At 34.2% G+C, this 17,334-nt stretch overlaps 1 protein-coding gene across 2 annotated transcripts in view; it reads left to right on the top strand.

Moving 5' to 3' along the window:
* The window catches only part of MAN2A1 (mannosidase alpha class 2A member 1), a 110,605-nt gene that overhangs the window by 52,300 nt on the left and 40,971 nt on the right, over positions 1-17,334 (top strand). For both annotated transcript variants that reach the window (XM_082301999.1, XM_082302000.1), the window contains exons 11-12: positions 51-165; positions 2,976-3,043. In XM_082301999.1, the coding sequence (XP_082158125.1) occupies positions 51-165; positions 2,976-3,043 (183 nt within the window). The remainder of the gene's footprint in view (positions 1-50; positions 166-2,975; positions 3,044-17,334) is intronic.

Below are 17,334 nucleotides of genomic sequence, written 5' to 3' on the forward strand. Positions count from 1 at the left end.
ATTGAATAAAAAAAATTGAAAACTAACTAAGATTTTAAATGTTTTAACAGGCTTTTCCATTCAATAATGAACTTGAAGAAAGTGATAATTGACTGTGCTCATATTCTTATCCTAAAGGACAAAAGTGCTTATAATTATGACACAGCAACTCCATTCCTGAAGATGGTGAGCTATCTTCCTTGATTTTTTCCAAAAATGAAATATGAGCTATGTCTTTTGAATACAGTTTGAGTGGCCTGAGAAACGTCAGAACTGAATTTGCAGCTAATGCCTTCTCAGAAATCTACTACTTATCACTCTTCATATTAGCTCAAGATATTAGAAAGTAAAAATTGAACATGTCAGCAGTTGATGCTGAAAAAAGCCCACATAGCTAAAGGGACTTATTTTATTCCCCTTTGTGAATGAGCTAGTAAAAGCAGGTGTTCTAATTTTCTTGTGGGCATAAATTTGTTGGTGACTTAAGTGGCATACATATGTAATTGAATATATAACAGTATGCAGTCCTGTAATTTGACTTCACTTGTAAGTTAAGAAATATGGGAAGAAGAAAATTTCCTTCCCTAACAGAGGCCTGGCCTTAGTTTGCAAGATTAGGTCTAGACAATACCTTGTGATCTTTTTCCTTTGCTGAAATTATTCGAAACAGGAGTATTCAATGAAATGGATGATAAAGTCATCAATGAATCCTCAGGTATCATTTTGAGACCTATTTTACAGGAAGGACACCTTGAAGAAACACACTTGCTAATATTGCTTCCTTTCAGAATTCTTAGTTTCTTCACTCTCTGAACAGAAGTCCTCTTCTGTGATAGCTAGGAATTTTTAGGAAGACTGCATAAATGCATTTATCTTGAAGAGGGACAAAATTAGATGCTTTAATTTCTTTGTGCATAAACATAGTAGGGTTAAGACAGTCTTTATTATATGATTACCTCACACTTCTGACATAATAAACATGACATATTTTCTACTGGTTTAGTTGTCCCAAGTGAATTACTCTTCCAGTCACACATGTACTTTAAAAAAAAAAAAAAAAAGTTAAAATAGTTTTTCATACTTATGACTTTTATGCAAATATATATGTATGCTGCATATGTATGCTATGTGCATGTGTGTCACAAATATATAATTTTTCTCCTCTTTGGAAAATGAGTGCGCACTTTCATAAAGTAGGAATATTTTGAAGGCATTCATAGGATGAAGTTTTTACTCCTCCTCTGAATTATATTGGAAGACATTGCAATGTTACATTTTACTAATGTTCCTGTTCTTTACCAGTCTGGATTAATACCACTGTATTGTAGAAGTACTAATTGCTGTTTAAACTGTATATTGCCTAGGAGCATACTAATTCAAGAAGCTATTATGACCACTGTGAAAGCAGAAATTAAAAAGGAAGTTCTTATTTCAATGAATTTATTGTGTCTATGTAAAACAAAAAATAGGTGATTACAAAAGTAGATTAAGATTTATCTGTATGCTAAACAATATCTGCAGCATATCATTAATCTAGTATCTGCTGTGCACTGAATGTAGCAACAAATGCTTTTTAATATGGGATCTGTAGACTGCTACAGGAGAACTTCAGGATACTTACAAAACACCTTTGCAAACCTTGAGCAAGTTGAAAGTTCAAAGGCATTCTTTTTGGAGTACAGACTGTGGTGTTTTGGTGGCTGATGGAAGCTGACTTTAAGAATTGCTCAGAGATGGGCATTCAGAATGAATATCAAGAGGGTTGAGAAAGACAAATGATGAAGACTCCAAGATTGAAAGTGGCTGTTGTTTTTGAGGTGTGAAGAAGTAAAAAACACTTAGAGGACCAGAACACAAGACCATTGCAGCAGCATTCCAGCAGGCAGCAGGTACAACCAGGGAAAAGTTTCCTTTCTTGGAGGCAGAAAGAAGAAAGTCAGGAATAAGACACTATTGAAGGATTCCAGAATGACACTGCCTGCACTTTTTCTATTCTTCTTAATTATTAGTTACACACGAAAGCATCATGTTTATTCAGTTGGTAACTGAATACTTTGTGTGTTAAGTTTTACAAACTCTACACTAGTAAACAAACAAAAAATCTCTCTTGGAAGGCAATACACTGAAAAATAGAAGAAACTTAAAGATCCAAAGATCCAGCTTTGGTTGGATCATGGATGAGATTTAAACTGTAAAAATAAAGCTGTACAACCATTATACCATTCCTGTACTTAAGTCTTAGTTCTTTCAGTGCAGAAAGAAAATTTTAATGTAAGTGACAATTGCTGGATTTGAAAAACATGATGTTGAGGAAGTTTTGGGGAACAGAGAACTTCGCACTTTCAAAGTCTATACTGGTCACCATTGTGTGAACTGACAGGAATGCAGTGTGAATAAGCAGTTTGTCCGTGCTCTTGGACTAATGCAACAGTGACAGCAATGTCTTGTCTCTACCTTTCCTCAGTGAAAGTGAGCCCTGTACCACGCCACACCACACCTCAGATTTTGATTTTTGAAACTTTTCTCTGTGTACAATATAAGGTAACAATGAGAGCTCACAGGAGACCACACAGTGAATCCTTGTGATAAGTACACAGGAGTGTAGTGTTTCAGAGTAAATTTATAGCAGGAGAAAGTTAATAAAAATATGTGATAAGTATTTGCAAAATTTGAAGGAAGTTGGTGATTATAAAGTCTTGTATGCAAAAATGAAAACACAGGTGTGATAATTTGATAATGGAATCTAATAAGATCTTTAATAAAAACAAATATTTCCCAGTGAATTGGTCAAAGTGAGCCTCTTCCTTTTGTCAGTGTGAAGGACTTAGTTTATTAAATTTTGTGGTTTGTCATCCTCAGTAATGTGCTAAAATAAGCTTTGGTTTATGGTGTTGTTAATGTGGTTTTGTACTTCACAAAACACATATAATAGGCAAAGCTCATAAATTATCCATTGAAGTGTATTCAAAAGCAAATTCAAAGATGTTCTCTTGTAGGATGATATTCAAGCTTCTCAAGATTCTTTGCCACGCAAGACAGTTATAAAGCTGACATTGCAACCAAGGTAAATAATTTATATATTATTCAGTGTCCGGGATTCTTTTACCAATGTATGTGTTTTCACTACCTGTTAAGTAGTTTTTATGCCATTTCCTTTTTTTTCTTTTTTAAAAATTTTCACTCAAAATAGTGCTATAAGTTTTTTAAAAAAAGACAATTTAAAAAATTAGTCTGGGAGATTATGCTGATATTATTATGTCTAATTGAAAGTGGACACAGCATGTTAAAACTATAGGCATTTCTCATACCACAGCTGAAGTAAGTATTCTGTTTCTGTATGGTTTTACAGCATTGTAATACTAGATAGATTATGCTTGAGAGAAGCAATACAAGATTCTAATTAAGCAGAATTGCAGGTGCTTTAATGAACTCTGTGAGCAAAATACTAAGTTTTTATAAGCCTGAAAATCACAATTTATAAATACTGGAATTGTCTTTAAAAATCAAGTAGAAGATAAACTAGGTCATTGTTCTCTCTTAACTCCAACTTTCCATTGTATTAAGAGGAGTTACTTTTTTACTTATATGTAGTTGTAGAGTATTCAGTTGAAAATGGCATCCTCGTATCCCCATGAACACTCAGTATCCCACCTGAAATAACGTACACATTCATTGAAAGTGACTGTTCCAAATAAAGTGAGTAAGATATATGGGTATGAGAGCTACTGTATGTGTAACACAAATAATACTAGTTATTTGCTTACGGAACAGAAGATTTAAGATTCATTTTAAAAGCAGCAAATGCTATTTTTGCTGATGTTAGTATTTGATTTCTCTAGTTCTAGCAAGTGGCAAGCTAATAAGACTTACTTGCCTAATTCATGAAGGTGTCCAACTATTCAGCCAACTAACTGTTAAAAAAAATATTATTAAAGTCTTTGAAAAAGTGAGTGAAGTTTAGTTTTTGTGAGCTTTTGGGGAAAGCTGTCGTCAGTCCTCCAGCACTAAATGTACCTAATGTGTCTATACGTCTGCTTTTCTCTGGAACGTGCTATTTTTTTATAATAGGACTTCTACTCTCTTATTGGAGTGCTATATAGATGCTAATAGATTCTTTTAAACTTGTCCAAAATGGCCAAGAACTCAGGTGCCTATTTATTCAACTAAAATATTTTAGCTTTTCAAAATCATCTCCTCAGGTTTCTTCCCTGGAAGCAGATTGTGTATGTAGTATATGAGCACTTGGTTGGAGGCAAGTTATGATGCAGACTTTCTTTGCCATTTGAAGATAGCTTTATTGCCTTTTTTCCCCTCACCTAGGTTAGCTGTTGAAATTTTCCCTGTGCCCGTTTCATCCCTTAATATACCTTTTGTTTGCATACAGTCTTCCACTTTTGTCTCTGCATAATATGCTGAGTAAGTTTTTCCCTTTTTGGTATTAATTAGACATTGGCCTTTTTTTTTTCCCCTTACTTGTACATTAAATAGATATACATGACATTACCATTAATATTATTCTAGCAGACTATTGTTGCTACTTTCTAAAGTGGTCTTAACTTACTAAGAAGATAGTACTAGTAGAAAATTGCTCGCTTTATGTTGTCTGGTATTGTGAAGATACCATACAGTCATATAAGGTGTGGTTCATATAAGGTGCAGTTCCAAAGACTGCAGTCAGAAATGTGGGAAAAAGAATGAAGACAGGAAAAATCAGACAAAAAGGGCAAAGAAAGATTGTAAGAGAATATTGATATTACTGACTAAACCCTGTTTATTTTTTTACATCCTTTTTTGGAAACACTTTGAAAGTAATGCTTAAGCGTACACTACTTCATGTTTCTTTTGTTGTTAAAATTTTCATTTGAATATCTGTTTGTTAAGCTGTTTTTGCTTATAAAAATGAGCTTAGTCTTCTCTACATTTATCTGTGGTTGTAGTCTGAATCTGCACTAACTTTATTACCATTGGGAAAAGTGGTCTGTAAGCTGACGCAGTAACTACTGGTTAAATCTAGTATGTGATTATTATGAATGCATCTGAGTTTTCTAGTAGCATTACATGAAAAAAGTTAATTTCAGTAGAAGCTTAAAATCAACTCAGTAAATCTATTATTAAGAATTACTATGCTTAAACTTCAAACTTTAAAGCTTATAAGAGAGAAACTGGTTTTTTCCATTTAAAGTCTTGGGGCATCAGCAGATTTTAAATTCTGATCTTCACCAGAACTTTGTTATTTGCTTATCTTCTGTTCTTAATAGTCTTTATTATTCACCTGTCTCTAATCAAATCCCTAGATTTCTTTCTTTTAGTGTGTTCTAATTTATCATTATACGGCATAGAAATTAAATCAGTGTAACTGGCAAGGTGTTACTTTTCTTTGATTGTCTATTTAGCTTTTTGTATTTTTGCATTTCCATGTCAGAATTTTAAAAAAATATCTGTGTTGTAACTTGGTTATTCTTCTCTAAGTGTGGTTCATATCACCTGTGAGTTTAGAGTGACACTGCTGATGGGAAGCTCATAATGGCTTTTTAAATCTCCATCTTTTTTTTTTTTTTCTTTTTTCCCTTATTTTACTGATTGCAAATATAACTGGTTTTCTACAGGAACATAGTAATGGGCTTTTTGCCACTTTCATCCATCCTTCCTTTTTAGTTTTTAACTTTTTTTAGTTAAGTGTTCTCTTCAATGCTTGTGAAATATGTAGTCAGTAGTGAAAACTGATCTGACAGACTGTACAGGAGAGCTACCACAACTCGATTATGTGGAAAAAAAAGGAAAGCAGGAAAAGATCTATCTCTCAGTAATTATTGTTCTAATATGAAGTACCTCCATATTGTTGTGTAGTTGAGAAGTAGCTTTCAAACTGCTTTTAAGCAGGTGCCACATGTAACCTGTTCAGTATTGTTTCTGCCCCCACCTGAGCATCTTGCTCTGTAGTGCTGTTGTGATATTTTTATGAATCCGTAGTTTTATTTTAAAAATAATGTGTTAATTTTGATGAAATAGGTATACAGGGTATTTTAGATCTTAACTTTGACTCCGCCACCTCAGGATGACTAAGTGGACTTATGATCAGGCTTTTGAATACTGAAATTATGGAGTCTTTAATTACACTAAATGTCTTTTAACTGATAAATGACGTTGCATGGTTTTTAAAAAATTATTACTTTCAGCTGAAAAATGAAGCTTTCACAAGATAATATCCAACTAGATATGGAACTCCTTCAGTCTTGTTCTGAAGTTTAAAATTACTGCATGTCTTGGAAACAAAGCTTGTTGAGTGTGCTGATAAATTGGATGCTGCTTCGTACTCTGTAAGTGCCCAGTCCTTTAATATAATAATAGATTTTTAGGAACAGCCTGCCAGAAGTCATAGTTCATGAATGGCAAAAGATTTGCACTCACTGGATTTGGTGGATGGGGGATGTGTTTAAACCTCTTGTCACGCAGTTTAGGCTGTCAGCAGCAGATGAAGGTCACACTGCGAGGGGAATGGTTTTCCAGCTATTTCTGTCTGTGCTGTTTTCTGGAGACACCATTGCAGGGGAGCATGATACATGACCAAATGACTGGATTGACTGCCCCAGCTTGGATGTAGTGGTCTTGTTTGGCACAATATGGTGAACCTGAGTGAAAAGGCCTAACAATGGCAATTAGGTTTTATTTCCCTTCCCCCGCACGCTCCCCCCCCGCCCCCCTTCTTCTCCCTTTTTGTTCTAACTCCTGAACCTTCATGTACCCAGCTGGGCAGTTTCACTACTGAGCTCCACTGCACCCTACAAGCACGGTATAAGGCATCCTATCTGAACTGAAGATACTATGGCACTGAATTTTTTAAAAAAATCATTAATTTAGGATTATTTTTAGTGCTAAACCAACTATTCTTATAATTTTCCCACAAATAACTTTTGTCAGCTAATCTTAGAGGAAAAATATTGTATGATAACCTCCTTATCGGGCCAGTTTTATAGCTTAGCAGACACTATTTCCACTAGCTGAAATACTTAGGTTGCTCAGGGTGTTAATTATAGGAGGATACACTGTAAGCAATTATTTCTCCAAAGATCTGTCAAAGCAGTTTAGTGATATCCGCCTTATAAAAGAAAGTTTTCTTTTTTCAAATAGAGGATGCAAAATATTCTAGGCTTTTATCCTTACCTTGTTATCCATGAGCAGGTTTTGGCATAAGGTTGTATTTAATAGAGTTTTGGCATAAGTTGTGTTTATCCCATTAGGTCAAAAATTTGTGGTATTTTTTGAGAAAGAAAATCCCAGTGTACCTCTATAATTTTTCAAGTTGCTAGTCTTTTCAGAAATTCACTTGTCAGGTTATATTCACTGCTTTCTCAACACAGCACTGTAATGTAGAAGTTAAAGCTATATTGCTAACTTTAATGTGTGATAGAGAATAATGTACAAAGGTCAAAAATTCTTGACAGAGCAGTGTGTATGTTATTGTATTTGGTTGGATGACTACAGCAAGGATAACTTGTCTGAGATGGAAACTTTGTTAGTCACATGCCATAACTGTGTCTTTGTGAGCTTAGAAAGTGACTGGATCAGGGTAATTATCTTTATTTGGCAACTTTAGCTTTGGTGATGTGTTTTTGTTTCCTTTTTTTCCCCCCTTTAGACCTATGTCACCCATTTTGGTACAATCTATCAAAACTGTTGTCCAATGTAGTTACAAGGAGAGGACCCTCCCAAGAGCATTTGACATTTTAATAATACACATGTGAATTGCCTTTGATGCTTGCATGATTTCAGAGGCATATGTATTCCTAGTTATACTCTAAAATAACTGGGAAAAAAAAGACAGTTGAAACAAAGGTATTTTCAATTGTCAATGAAGAAAAAAAACAAGTTTAAAGAAAACAGGAAAGAATACCGTAACATTTAAGATGCGTTCATAAAAATTTGTGGTAATTCATACATTGTTACTATGCACACCTGTTCCCCAGAGAAGAAAATAGATCTTGAAAAAGTAAGCGAACAAATAAACTCTAACCAAACCAATAGTTTTAAGGTTTTATTGGATGAAATAGTGATTGCAATATGCACAGCCTTGTGTCTTTAAGTGAAACCTCTGTATTAGTATCTTTCAGAGAGGTGGACAGGATGAATAGTCATTCAGTCAAGCCTTAACACTCACTGCTTTTATTAAGAAACAACCCTTAATTAGCACTTCTATTAAGCACCCAGAAGTGCAAGTAGGTAAAAAATTAGAAAACACTTTGGAGGTGATACATGAAGAGCCTGCATTTTAGTTTCCAATACCCTGGCTGCTTAGGTTGATTACAGCCTAATGGTTTTTTGAAAATTACTTTAAAGTGTTAATCTCCATGTTCAGCTGCCTGATCAATTTACTAGATTTCATGTGACCTGTAACTGCCGTGAGCATGTTCTGTTTGTAGTAAACTCAAGGTCCTTTTGACTGAATCGATTGGATATTTTTAAAACATTCTCCTTGGTTTTCATGATGGAAGAGCTGTTGCAGAGGCAATGAAATACTTGGCTGACCCATGATAACTCAGATGTCTGAATCTTGAAACATCACTAAATGTGAACTTGAAATAAGTATTTCAGTAAAAATCATTCTGGTAAAAGTGGTGACTTCAAAATGAACAAAAAGCATGATACATTCATTCTGTTTTTTAGGTGGAACTTAGCTGTGCAGCTATCTTTATGACCAAACCCTGCAAACTCTCCATTGACAATGTCTAATGGGACAGGAAGTGAGGGGTATGGAAGAGTTTCACAGCACCTTGCTCTCTTTATTCTCACTTTTTGTGTAAGGTCATAACAGTTTTTCAGAGGTTTCTGTATTTTCTCTCTGAGTTTTCTACTTTTTGTGTTAAAAAGACATTTAAAAAATATACTATATGCAGGCTACTCCAGGCACGGTAGTTGACATCTCTTTAAAAGTTTATCTGTGAAGTCTGAAAACAAAACAAAGAAGCTAAGAGATGAATGCCTGTTTTTGTTTAAGGGCTTTAAAACTGAACTGTGGTACATTTTTGGAGTTACGGTAAATTTTCATTACGAAGAAGAAAAAAGCAGCTTTCATTTGCAACTAATTGTACTTCAAAGCTTTTTGTGGAATTTTTACTTTTCAAATCTCAGTTTTTGAATGCTATGCTTCTGAATTCAAGTTATTCTAAAAGTTGTTAAATTTCAAACTTTTAAAGATTATTTTTCAGTGTATAAAAATTCTTAAACATCAAACTTTTTTTCAGTTTTTGGTCTGTTGTACTGTGGATGAGCCAATGACAGTCTCTTCTAAATGTTTTTGTTTACTGTCTTTGAAATTGCCATTGCAAAATTAAAACAGTAAATAAGTTCAGTTTGTAGCATTTGTAGAATCTTTGCAGTTTTTCTAAATTGCACAAATTTAGTCTTTTCATTTCAATGCACAGTATAGCAACATCTTTTGTTGGGGTTTGCAGTACCAGTACAGTCAGATAGTGAAGGTGTTTGATGCTTCGGTTGCTGTAAAAAATTACAACATTAAAATAAAATAAAATATGAAAATGAGGTCTTACAAGAAATTTCTGGTTTCCTCTGAGAACACTGTAGTGGAAGTATCGTGAAATACAGAAGGAACAGGTGAAATAAACATACTCTAGGGGAAGGGAAAAACCCTCCATTTGTTTTCAAAAAACAGAAAGTGATTGTTATGAAGGAATATGGTAGTGAATACTTGAATACAGCTGAAAGATCTGCATCGTATGCATGTACTTGTTGAAGCAGCTTTGGAAGTAGAATATACATATTTTCAGTATATTAGTACATTTGTGTATTATTTCTTTTTTTTCCAGGCATTTGCCCCTTCAGCCTTTTTACTGGAGTTACTTTGAGGCAATATTGTAGTTAGTCCAAGGCTCTCAAGGCACAGACTGAAGTAATATGGAATACTTAAAAGTCTTTCTGCTCTTCTGAACCAGATTTTTTTTCCCTTCTAAATGCAGATTTATAAAGCCTGCACTACAAGAGGAACAAGGAAAGGATTTTAGTGAAGGTACTTCCTGATCCTGAAAAAGTCAGGGGGCTTCAAGCCCATCTTGGACCTCAGAACATCTCACAACTTTGTGGTAAAAGAAAAATTTAAAATAGTGCCTTTGGACTTAATCCTTTTATCCTTAATTGGAGAGTAGTTATGTGCTCCACATTAGGATATGTGTGCCACTGCAATCCATCTAAATCATAGGAAGTATGTGTATCTGGCATATGTAGTAGGTACATAACATTTAAAATTTTGTCCTAGGTTGATGTCGATTTTTTTGTGTGTGTGTGTTCTTAAAATATACAGTTCTTGCTGTGTCGTTGTCTGTGTTTTTTTCTTGAGGGTGTTCCATGGTTTGTTCTTGAGAGAGCCACACAAAAGTCCTGTTTCCTGTGAGAATGGAGGGATGGATTATGTGCCTATTGTCTGCCTCATTCTGCGCCTTTTGCATAAGCAATGGATATTATAAAGATTCTCACCTTTATTAAGGAGTCTAAAATTCAGATTTGGGTTTGTCATTAGGTAGGGTAATCCTGCAGTGATTCTGAAATGTCAAACTAAGATTATGGAACTCTTTTTAAACACAGGATCACTGGTCTTATTTATTTGTATGTTAGACATTTTTATTTCAGACATTACTGCTCCTAGAAATAATATGTAATTTTCGCATAGCTCTATTTCTAAACTATACATTTAACTTCCTTTTCAAATACTGTTATAATCATGGCATTATATTGTGTTAGTCATAACTCTACTGAAGTAGATTCTTGTGAATTTACTTATTTATTGATAGTATCTCTTTATTTCTTGATGTCACCAATTTGATGGTATAATGAAAAGCTGATCCCTGGATAATAGATTCTGTTTCCACCCTTTTACACCTTATGAAAGCAACACAAATTTATGTTGCGTGCTTGTAATTTGAGGTTGAGATTACCATCCTACTAACTGTTATGCAGGGTATTATTCATAAGCTGCAAAAGGTGTCTTATTTAAGAAGAGGAAAACATCCTACTATTTCTTCATGCATGATAATATTTTATTATATATATTTTAGTTAATATTCTACTCTAGAACGAACAGTTTAATTGGGTTATAATTTACTGCTTTGATGTAAATTGATTTTTTTTCCTTGTTACATCTGTGACAGTATTGATGAATTTATAAGAAGCTTCTCTGGATGTGATGTAGAGGAACATATTAGCATTATTTATTTTATCTGCTTAGGTAAGCTGATAAATATCCTTAGACTTTATCCAGTCAATTAAAAGCCTCTTGAGCAAAGGTATTGGCATCGTCTTTTGGGGAAGAACCTGCTTTTCTCTGATTTAATAGAAAACTGATTGTTTATCTTGATTTTTAATAAACCACCCATATTCCTACTGCCCCAGATTTTGTGTTTACATCTGACCCTACCTCTGAGTGTGTAGGTCCTAATCATAAACAAAAGACTTCTCAATTTAATTAAATGTCTAGGATTGCATAGTTATGAATGCTAATGGTTTCAGTATCTACTGTATCTTGGAGAAGGTATGTTAAATATCTAGCAATTTTTGAAGCTATTTTAATATCATTAGGCATGTTGATTCACTTTAAACCACAATTTCACTGTAGTTTCATTTGTTGCTTTGACCTTAACTTTGTGCAACCTTTTCTCTGTTAATAGACAGACTTGCTGGTTGCCTAGCTGTTTTCTAAATGTTCATTGGTAAATGTTCATTGGTAAATGTTGGATATCACATAGTATTCAAATTACATCCTTTGGTATCAATCTGAGTAGGGTGGAATTTTTTTTGTGCAAAGTGAGGCCAAGAAACAAGCAAGGAATTCTTTAGGTCAGATAATAAAGTCACAAGTTGTTTTCTATCTGTCATGCTAACAGAGTAGAATGTAAATAGATTATAAAGTTTGATGTCATACTGCCAACAACCACTCTATATAGGGTTAGTATTTAAAACTGTCTCGGTGAACTGGAGACTTTATTTCATAGTCAAAAAAGCAGGCAAGTGGAAGTATTGCACATCACATGGGAAAATATTGTGTGGACTCACCAAATGGACATTAGTGAAGAAGACTAGGTATGCCAGAAGATGAAATTAAGGGAGTTGCTTGTATGGTGTCAAAGACAATTTTGCTCTTGGATAATTTAAGTGGAAATGTTCCTTGTAAAATGCAGCTGAAATAGTGTGCTATGCTCAAGACTGATGAAGGCTTCATCAAAAATATGGGGTAAGACCCTGGAAAGGGTTAATAGGAAAACAAGGGCACTAAGTCTGTTTAGTTTGAAAAGACTGATAATAAGGAACATAAATCTATAAATGCATACAGGTTTGTTACAAAGAGTCATATTAAACATGCAGTGGAAAAAAGGAAGATATAATTGGAGGAAATGTTTAAAGTAATTAAAATTTTAATTGTATATTAGAAAAACTGGTGCTTGAGCTGCAGAACAGTATCATCAGTTTTGGACTTTTTCAAGAATAGTGATTGCAGCATTTTTCAAAGTTTGCTCTACTGATTTCTCATTTTGTTTAAGGGGTCGAGCTATAGCAACCTTCCAGTGCACTGGGGAATTCGTTAATATCTAGATTTTTCTTTCTCTCTTCAATTTACTCATGGGAGTCATAGCAAAATGGGGGCTTTTGTAGTACCTGACATGACTAAGGTTATAGTCTGTTTTGTACGTAGACTTCTGTTTGACCAGGTGGAATAAAACAGAAAAGTGGACTGGCTTAAGGCATGTAAGACCTTCCAGTGATCTGAAAGGCTGCCTAATGTTTATATAAGAATTGGTTGCTCTAGTGAGAGAACTTTTCTGCTTACGTTTGTTGTGAACAAGCACAGCAATTTATGTTCTGTTTCTTGTACAGGCGCATGGAATTTTCTGTTCAGGACAAAAAGGTTTTTTTCTCTGACAAATGATATTTTGTCACTTGGCAGATGTGCTGTAAAAGCTGGAGTGCTTTTGTATCACTTTTGATGAAAGATTGTCTGAGTGCTGGATGTTTTAAGTGTTTTATACATTAAATGTTTCCAGCATGATGTCTGGGGAGGTTGTGGAGGTCTTTTTTTGGTGATATTATTAATATTAATATTACTGTAGGTAAGGTGGGTTTTGGATGTGGGGAGCAGTGTGGTAGCTACTACTACTAACTGTGTAGATTAGTAGCAACAGATCAGTTTTCTGTAGGAATGCAAAGGGTCAAGATATTTCCTATCTGTACTGGAAAACCCTGCATTTTCCCTTTGTCTCTCTACACCCCTCCCTCTCCTCATGCTCCAGAAGTTCTGTTTCTAAAAGAAATATCTTACATCCCTAATATCAGATTTCTGTATATTAGTTGGTATGATGTAATGTTGGAAGTGTATTTTCCCTTCTGGAAAAAAACTCACAAAAACCTCTGATACATCTAATGGGTATTGCTGATTTTGTTCCCTTTTGAAATATGAACTAGGAAGAAAATTATTTTTGTATTATTGAACAAGTATCCATGCATATCTGTTCCAAAATACTTTAAGTAATTCCTCAGGAGCTTATGGGGTTTTATGTCAAAATCAATTTAGACAAATTGATTTTGATACTTTTCGTTTCCTCCTTTTTTTTAGTAGAGTTTGCCACTATTAAAAGAAGGTTGTGGATCAGATGTCACTGATAATAGTTCAAGGTATATGGAGACTTAGAATTCAGTACTTACAATAACATATAATAGAAGAAGTATAATTTGGGTGAAATCATGAGGATATTTTACATTTGAGAAATAAATATTAATTTCACAGAGGGGGAAATAAAGATAGTTTTAAGTACCTGCAGAGTCAAGTTTTCTTTGAAATGAGCATAAATCAGACTCAAATACCTTCACAAAGTGTAGGACATTGGTCACAAGATTTTCATGCATGGGGGTTTGAATAACTTTGTCCAAAACTTTCTCTGTTTCCTAACTTTCTTACAAAATTAATTTTGAATAGAACTGAGAAGTGTCTTGAAATGCTGTGAAATGCAGTTTCTGAAGCCCAATTTAGTAACTGATAGAAGAGCTGTAGGAAAAAAGCATTAATCTGCTGCCAAGGACAGTGTCACAATCATGAGCCTGCACAGTTGGCTTTTGATGAGTCTTGTTCCTAAAGGAATATTAAGAACAGATCATGGATTGAGATATTGGAAAATGTCTAATTTCTGTATAACGAGAGGAGCACTGTGAACAGAAAATATCCTGAAGATTGTATATATTTATTTTCAGAACAATTACTTTACAGGCTCTATAATTATATTTTATAGGTCATCTTTAGTAATTCTTAGTAGAAAAGCATACACAATGGAGGAGGGGACCTGTACTTAAAATGTCATGTTATTCATGCTTTTGTCTGAGGAGGCCTTGACTCTTATGTGCAGGTCCATAAGAATTTTGAAAAGAGCCAAGTAACTTGACTTTTTTTTTTTTTTTTTTTAACCTAGCAGTTGAGTAAGTATTCAATAGAGTTTTCCTTCTTAAGAAAAAGGAGTTGTTATGGTTAGGTTTTATTCCAAGTTTTTCCCCACAGCCCTCTACAGCAAGGAGAGAGCATTTTAAAAACAGGAGAGTCATTTTTGTGCTCAAGTTACTTGGTTTTAGTCTGTATTAAAAAAAAAGAAGAAAATAAGTATCTAGGTGGCTTCTTGGCCTTCAGTGCAAGAATCACAGAAGTCTTTTCTTCAGGGGAGGTTGTACATATTTGCACAATGCACAGATAAATGACTGGTTTAAATAGATGGTCCTGGTTCTTTCCCTTCCATGTACTTCCATCCCCAAAGACATGCACCTGTGTAATGGCAATTTGTGGCAGTTTCTTAGGATCCTAGTTTCCTTGGACTTTTTGGGGTTTTTTTGTTAAACTTCCAGCATACATCAGAGGTCAGGTAGTTTAGATTTTTTAATGATATTTTTGGAAGCTGCCATGGCAAGCAGTGCTTTATGCAGTTTAAATATTAGGCCCTAGTTTGTTTCTACCTCATATACATCAGTGTTCAGTAATTAAGCATTACTACCTACTGACTCTTCTCCCATCTTTCAAAGTGATTTTTTCATGCAATTTTAAGATGTGAAAAAGTTTTAATTCTATCTTTATCACCCAGTGAGATGATTTTTTGTTTTAGAGGATTACAGTTCTGTTTACAATTCTAAAGTCTTAGTCTATCAAAGTCCATCAACAGTCAAGAACTCAGAATACATTTCTAGCTGAATTGTGGTTTCTAACCCACCAGTTTTTCTGCTGACTTTTAACATATGTAGAGTTACTTCAATTCCTTTTCTCTATAGCTTAAGGCATTTTAATCTGTTTTCATTACTCCTCCCTTGATGTTTTCAGAACTTACCTGCATCTGTTTGTTCTTTTTTGTTCTTCAGTGGAAGACCATTGATACAGTATATGATTTGGCTTCATGGCTTGTATCTTTTATCAGTTTGGGGCGTACTTGCTGCATTTTTTTTTCACCATTTAGGTAGTTTTTACCTTAGCCTCTATAGGAGAAGAGTGAAAGAAACTAATCAGCTTTGAAGGTCTTGTTCGTGTACCTTTGCATTAAAATTGTGCATGTGTGTCCAGAGAACTGACTGATGAAACCATTTATAATGGGAAATGCACCAATAGGTCTCAGAAGGTTTGCTGGAGAAATTTTAGTAAAATTGATCAGTCTGAGCTGGAGTTCCTCAAAGAATTGGTTCTCCAAGTGAATTTGAATATAGTTACTCTGCTGAGCAATGAAAGGTATCGTCTTGAACTGTGAATCCCAGTGCCTTGAAGAGGTTGTCTTTGGATAAGCCTTTGTCACTGATGATGCTCTGACATTTACTAGTAGTGAGTTGTGGTGTCTCATGTTAGTTGAATGCAACCCCTTGTGATGGAAGCATGAAAGAACTTCAAAAGGAAGTGGTAATTATGGTAATTGTGTTGCAGGTGTTACTCGTAAATGTGTGTATCAATATATATGCCCATATTCTTCACACTGAAGAAACAGAAAACAGTGATCTTTTGAAATACTGAAGCTCTTCTGTTTAAGGAACAATATTCTTTTAGGAGGCATAGATTAAAGTTCTTAGAGATCTAAATTGTCTTTATTCATATTTCTGTTTGTAAATAAAACTACAGCAGTTGACATGTTTTCTTAATTGAATAATGAAAGTATTTGAAATAAGAAGGGGAAGTGGGGGTAAGTGGGGCATGTTCCAGCTCTTGCTGAAAATGTTCCACAACAAGTTAAGTCTTGAAGGAAAGACTGGTCAAAATATTTGATGCTTGAATCAAATCACCCAAAAAAGTATGGAGTAAAAGAATTCAAGGTGTAACTTACCAAAAGTGTCTGAAAACGAGGTGTCAGGAATTGCTTTTCTAAAACTGCAAATATTTGTGATGCATCCAATTTAGGATTAAGAGCTCAAATCTGCAGTAATTTCTCATTTTTTGATGGGCTGAGAGCAGTTAACTCCTGCTCCAGTGCAGAGGTGAAATACGTGGCCTCCCTGTGAGTGGTTTTGTCATGGTTTTTGTATCAATACAGTTTATATTAACATAGTTTTAGGATTCTCAGTTTTCTTGAATAAATGAAAGAAATTATGGCTGACTCTTGGCCATAATGGTGCCTCTAAAGTAAAATATTACAGATAAAATTTTTCATATGAATTTTACCAATAAGCATTAAAACCCTTCACTCTTTAACTGGATGAAAGATGTAAACTTTAATAGTTTTCTTGGTGTTGTTGCCAAAGACCAGTGACCTGAATAATGAAAAGAAAATATTTGCTTGCTGCTTCTGAAAGATTGTAATGTTCATGTTTTTGCCTTAAAATAAGGAATAGAAAACTTGTCAGTATTATCACGTTGCTACTCTGTGTAATGCAACCACAGTGCATTAAGCAATTGTACTTAGCTTTTTGCATGGCATTCTTTGCAATGATACAGCTTAAATGAGGTGAGGCTCTTTTTTTTCAAATAAAATTACAATTTTTATGGTGGGATGTTATTTAAGGGTGGGAGTTGAATGGCACTTCAGAAGTAATGTGATTTAATTACATTAGTCAGTGCTTTTGTATATGCACAAGAATTACATCTTACTTTGTATAAATACTACAGTCTTCATGAAATAATATGTCAAAACAAAATGTTAGTATCTAGTCAAAATTCCTGCATCCGTAGTGCTGAAAATGTGACTTATCATTGCTAGATTCCTCTGACTATCTTACTACTCTACACACACGTAATGAACTAAAAATACCTTGATTTGAGAAGTTAAAAAATTTATGTATTTTAGTACAACAAGAGATTTGTTTAATCCAAATACAAATTTTTAAAAAGTAGCCTGATGAAGTATAATAATA

The sequence above is a fragment of the Coloeus monedula genome (assembly GCF_965178545.1).
Source record: "Coloeus monedula genome assembly, chromosome: Z".
Classification (NCBI taxonomy): Eukaryota; Metazoa; Chordata; class Aves; order Passeriformes; family Corvidae; genus Coloeus; species Coloeus monedula.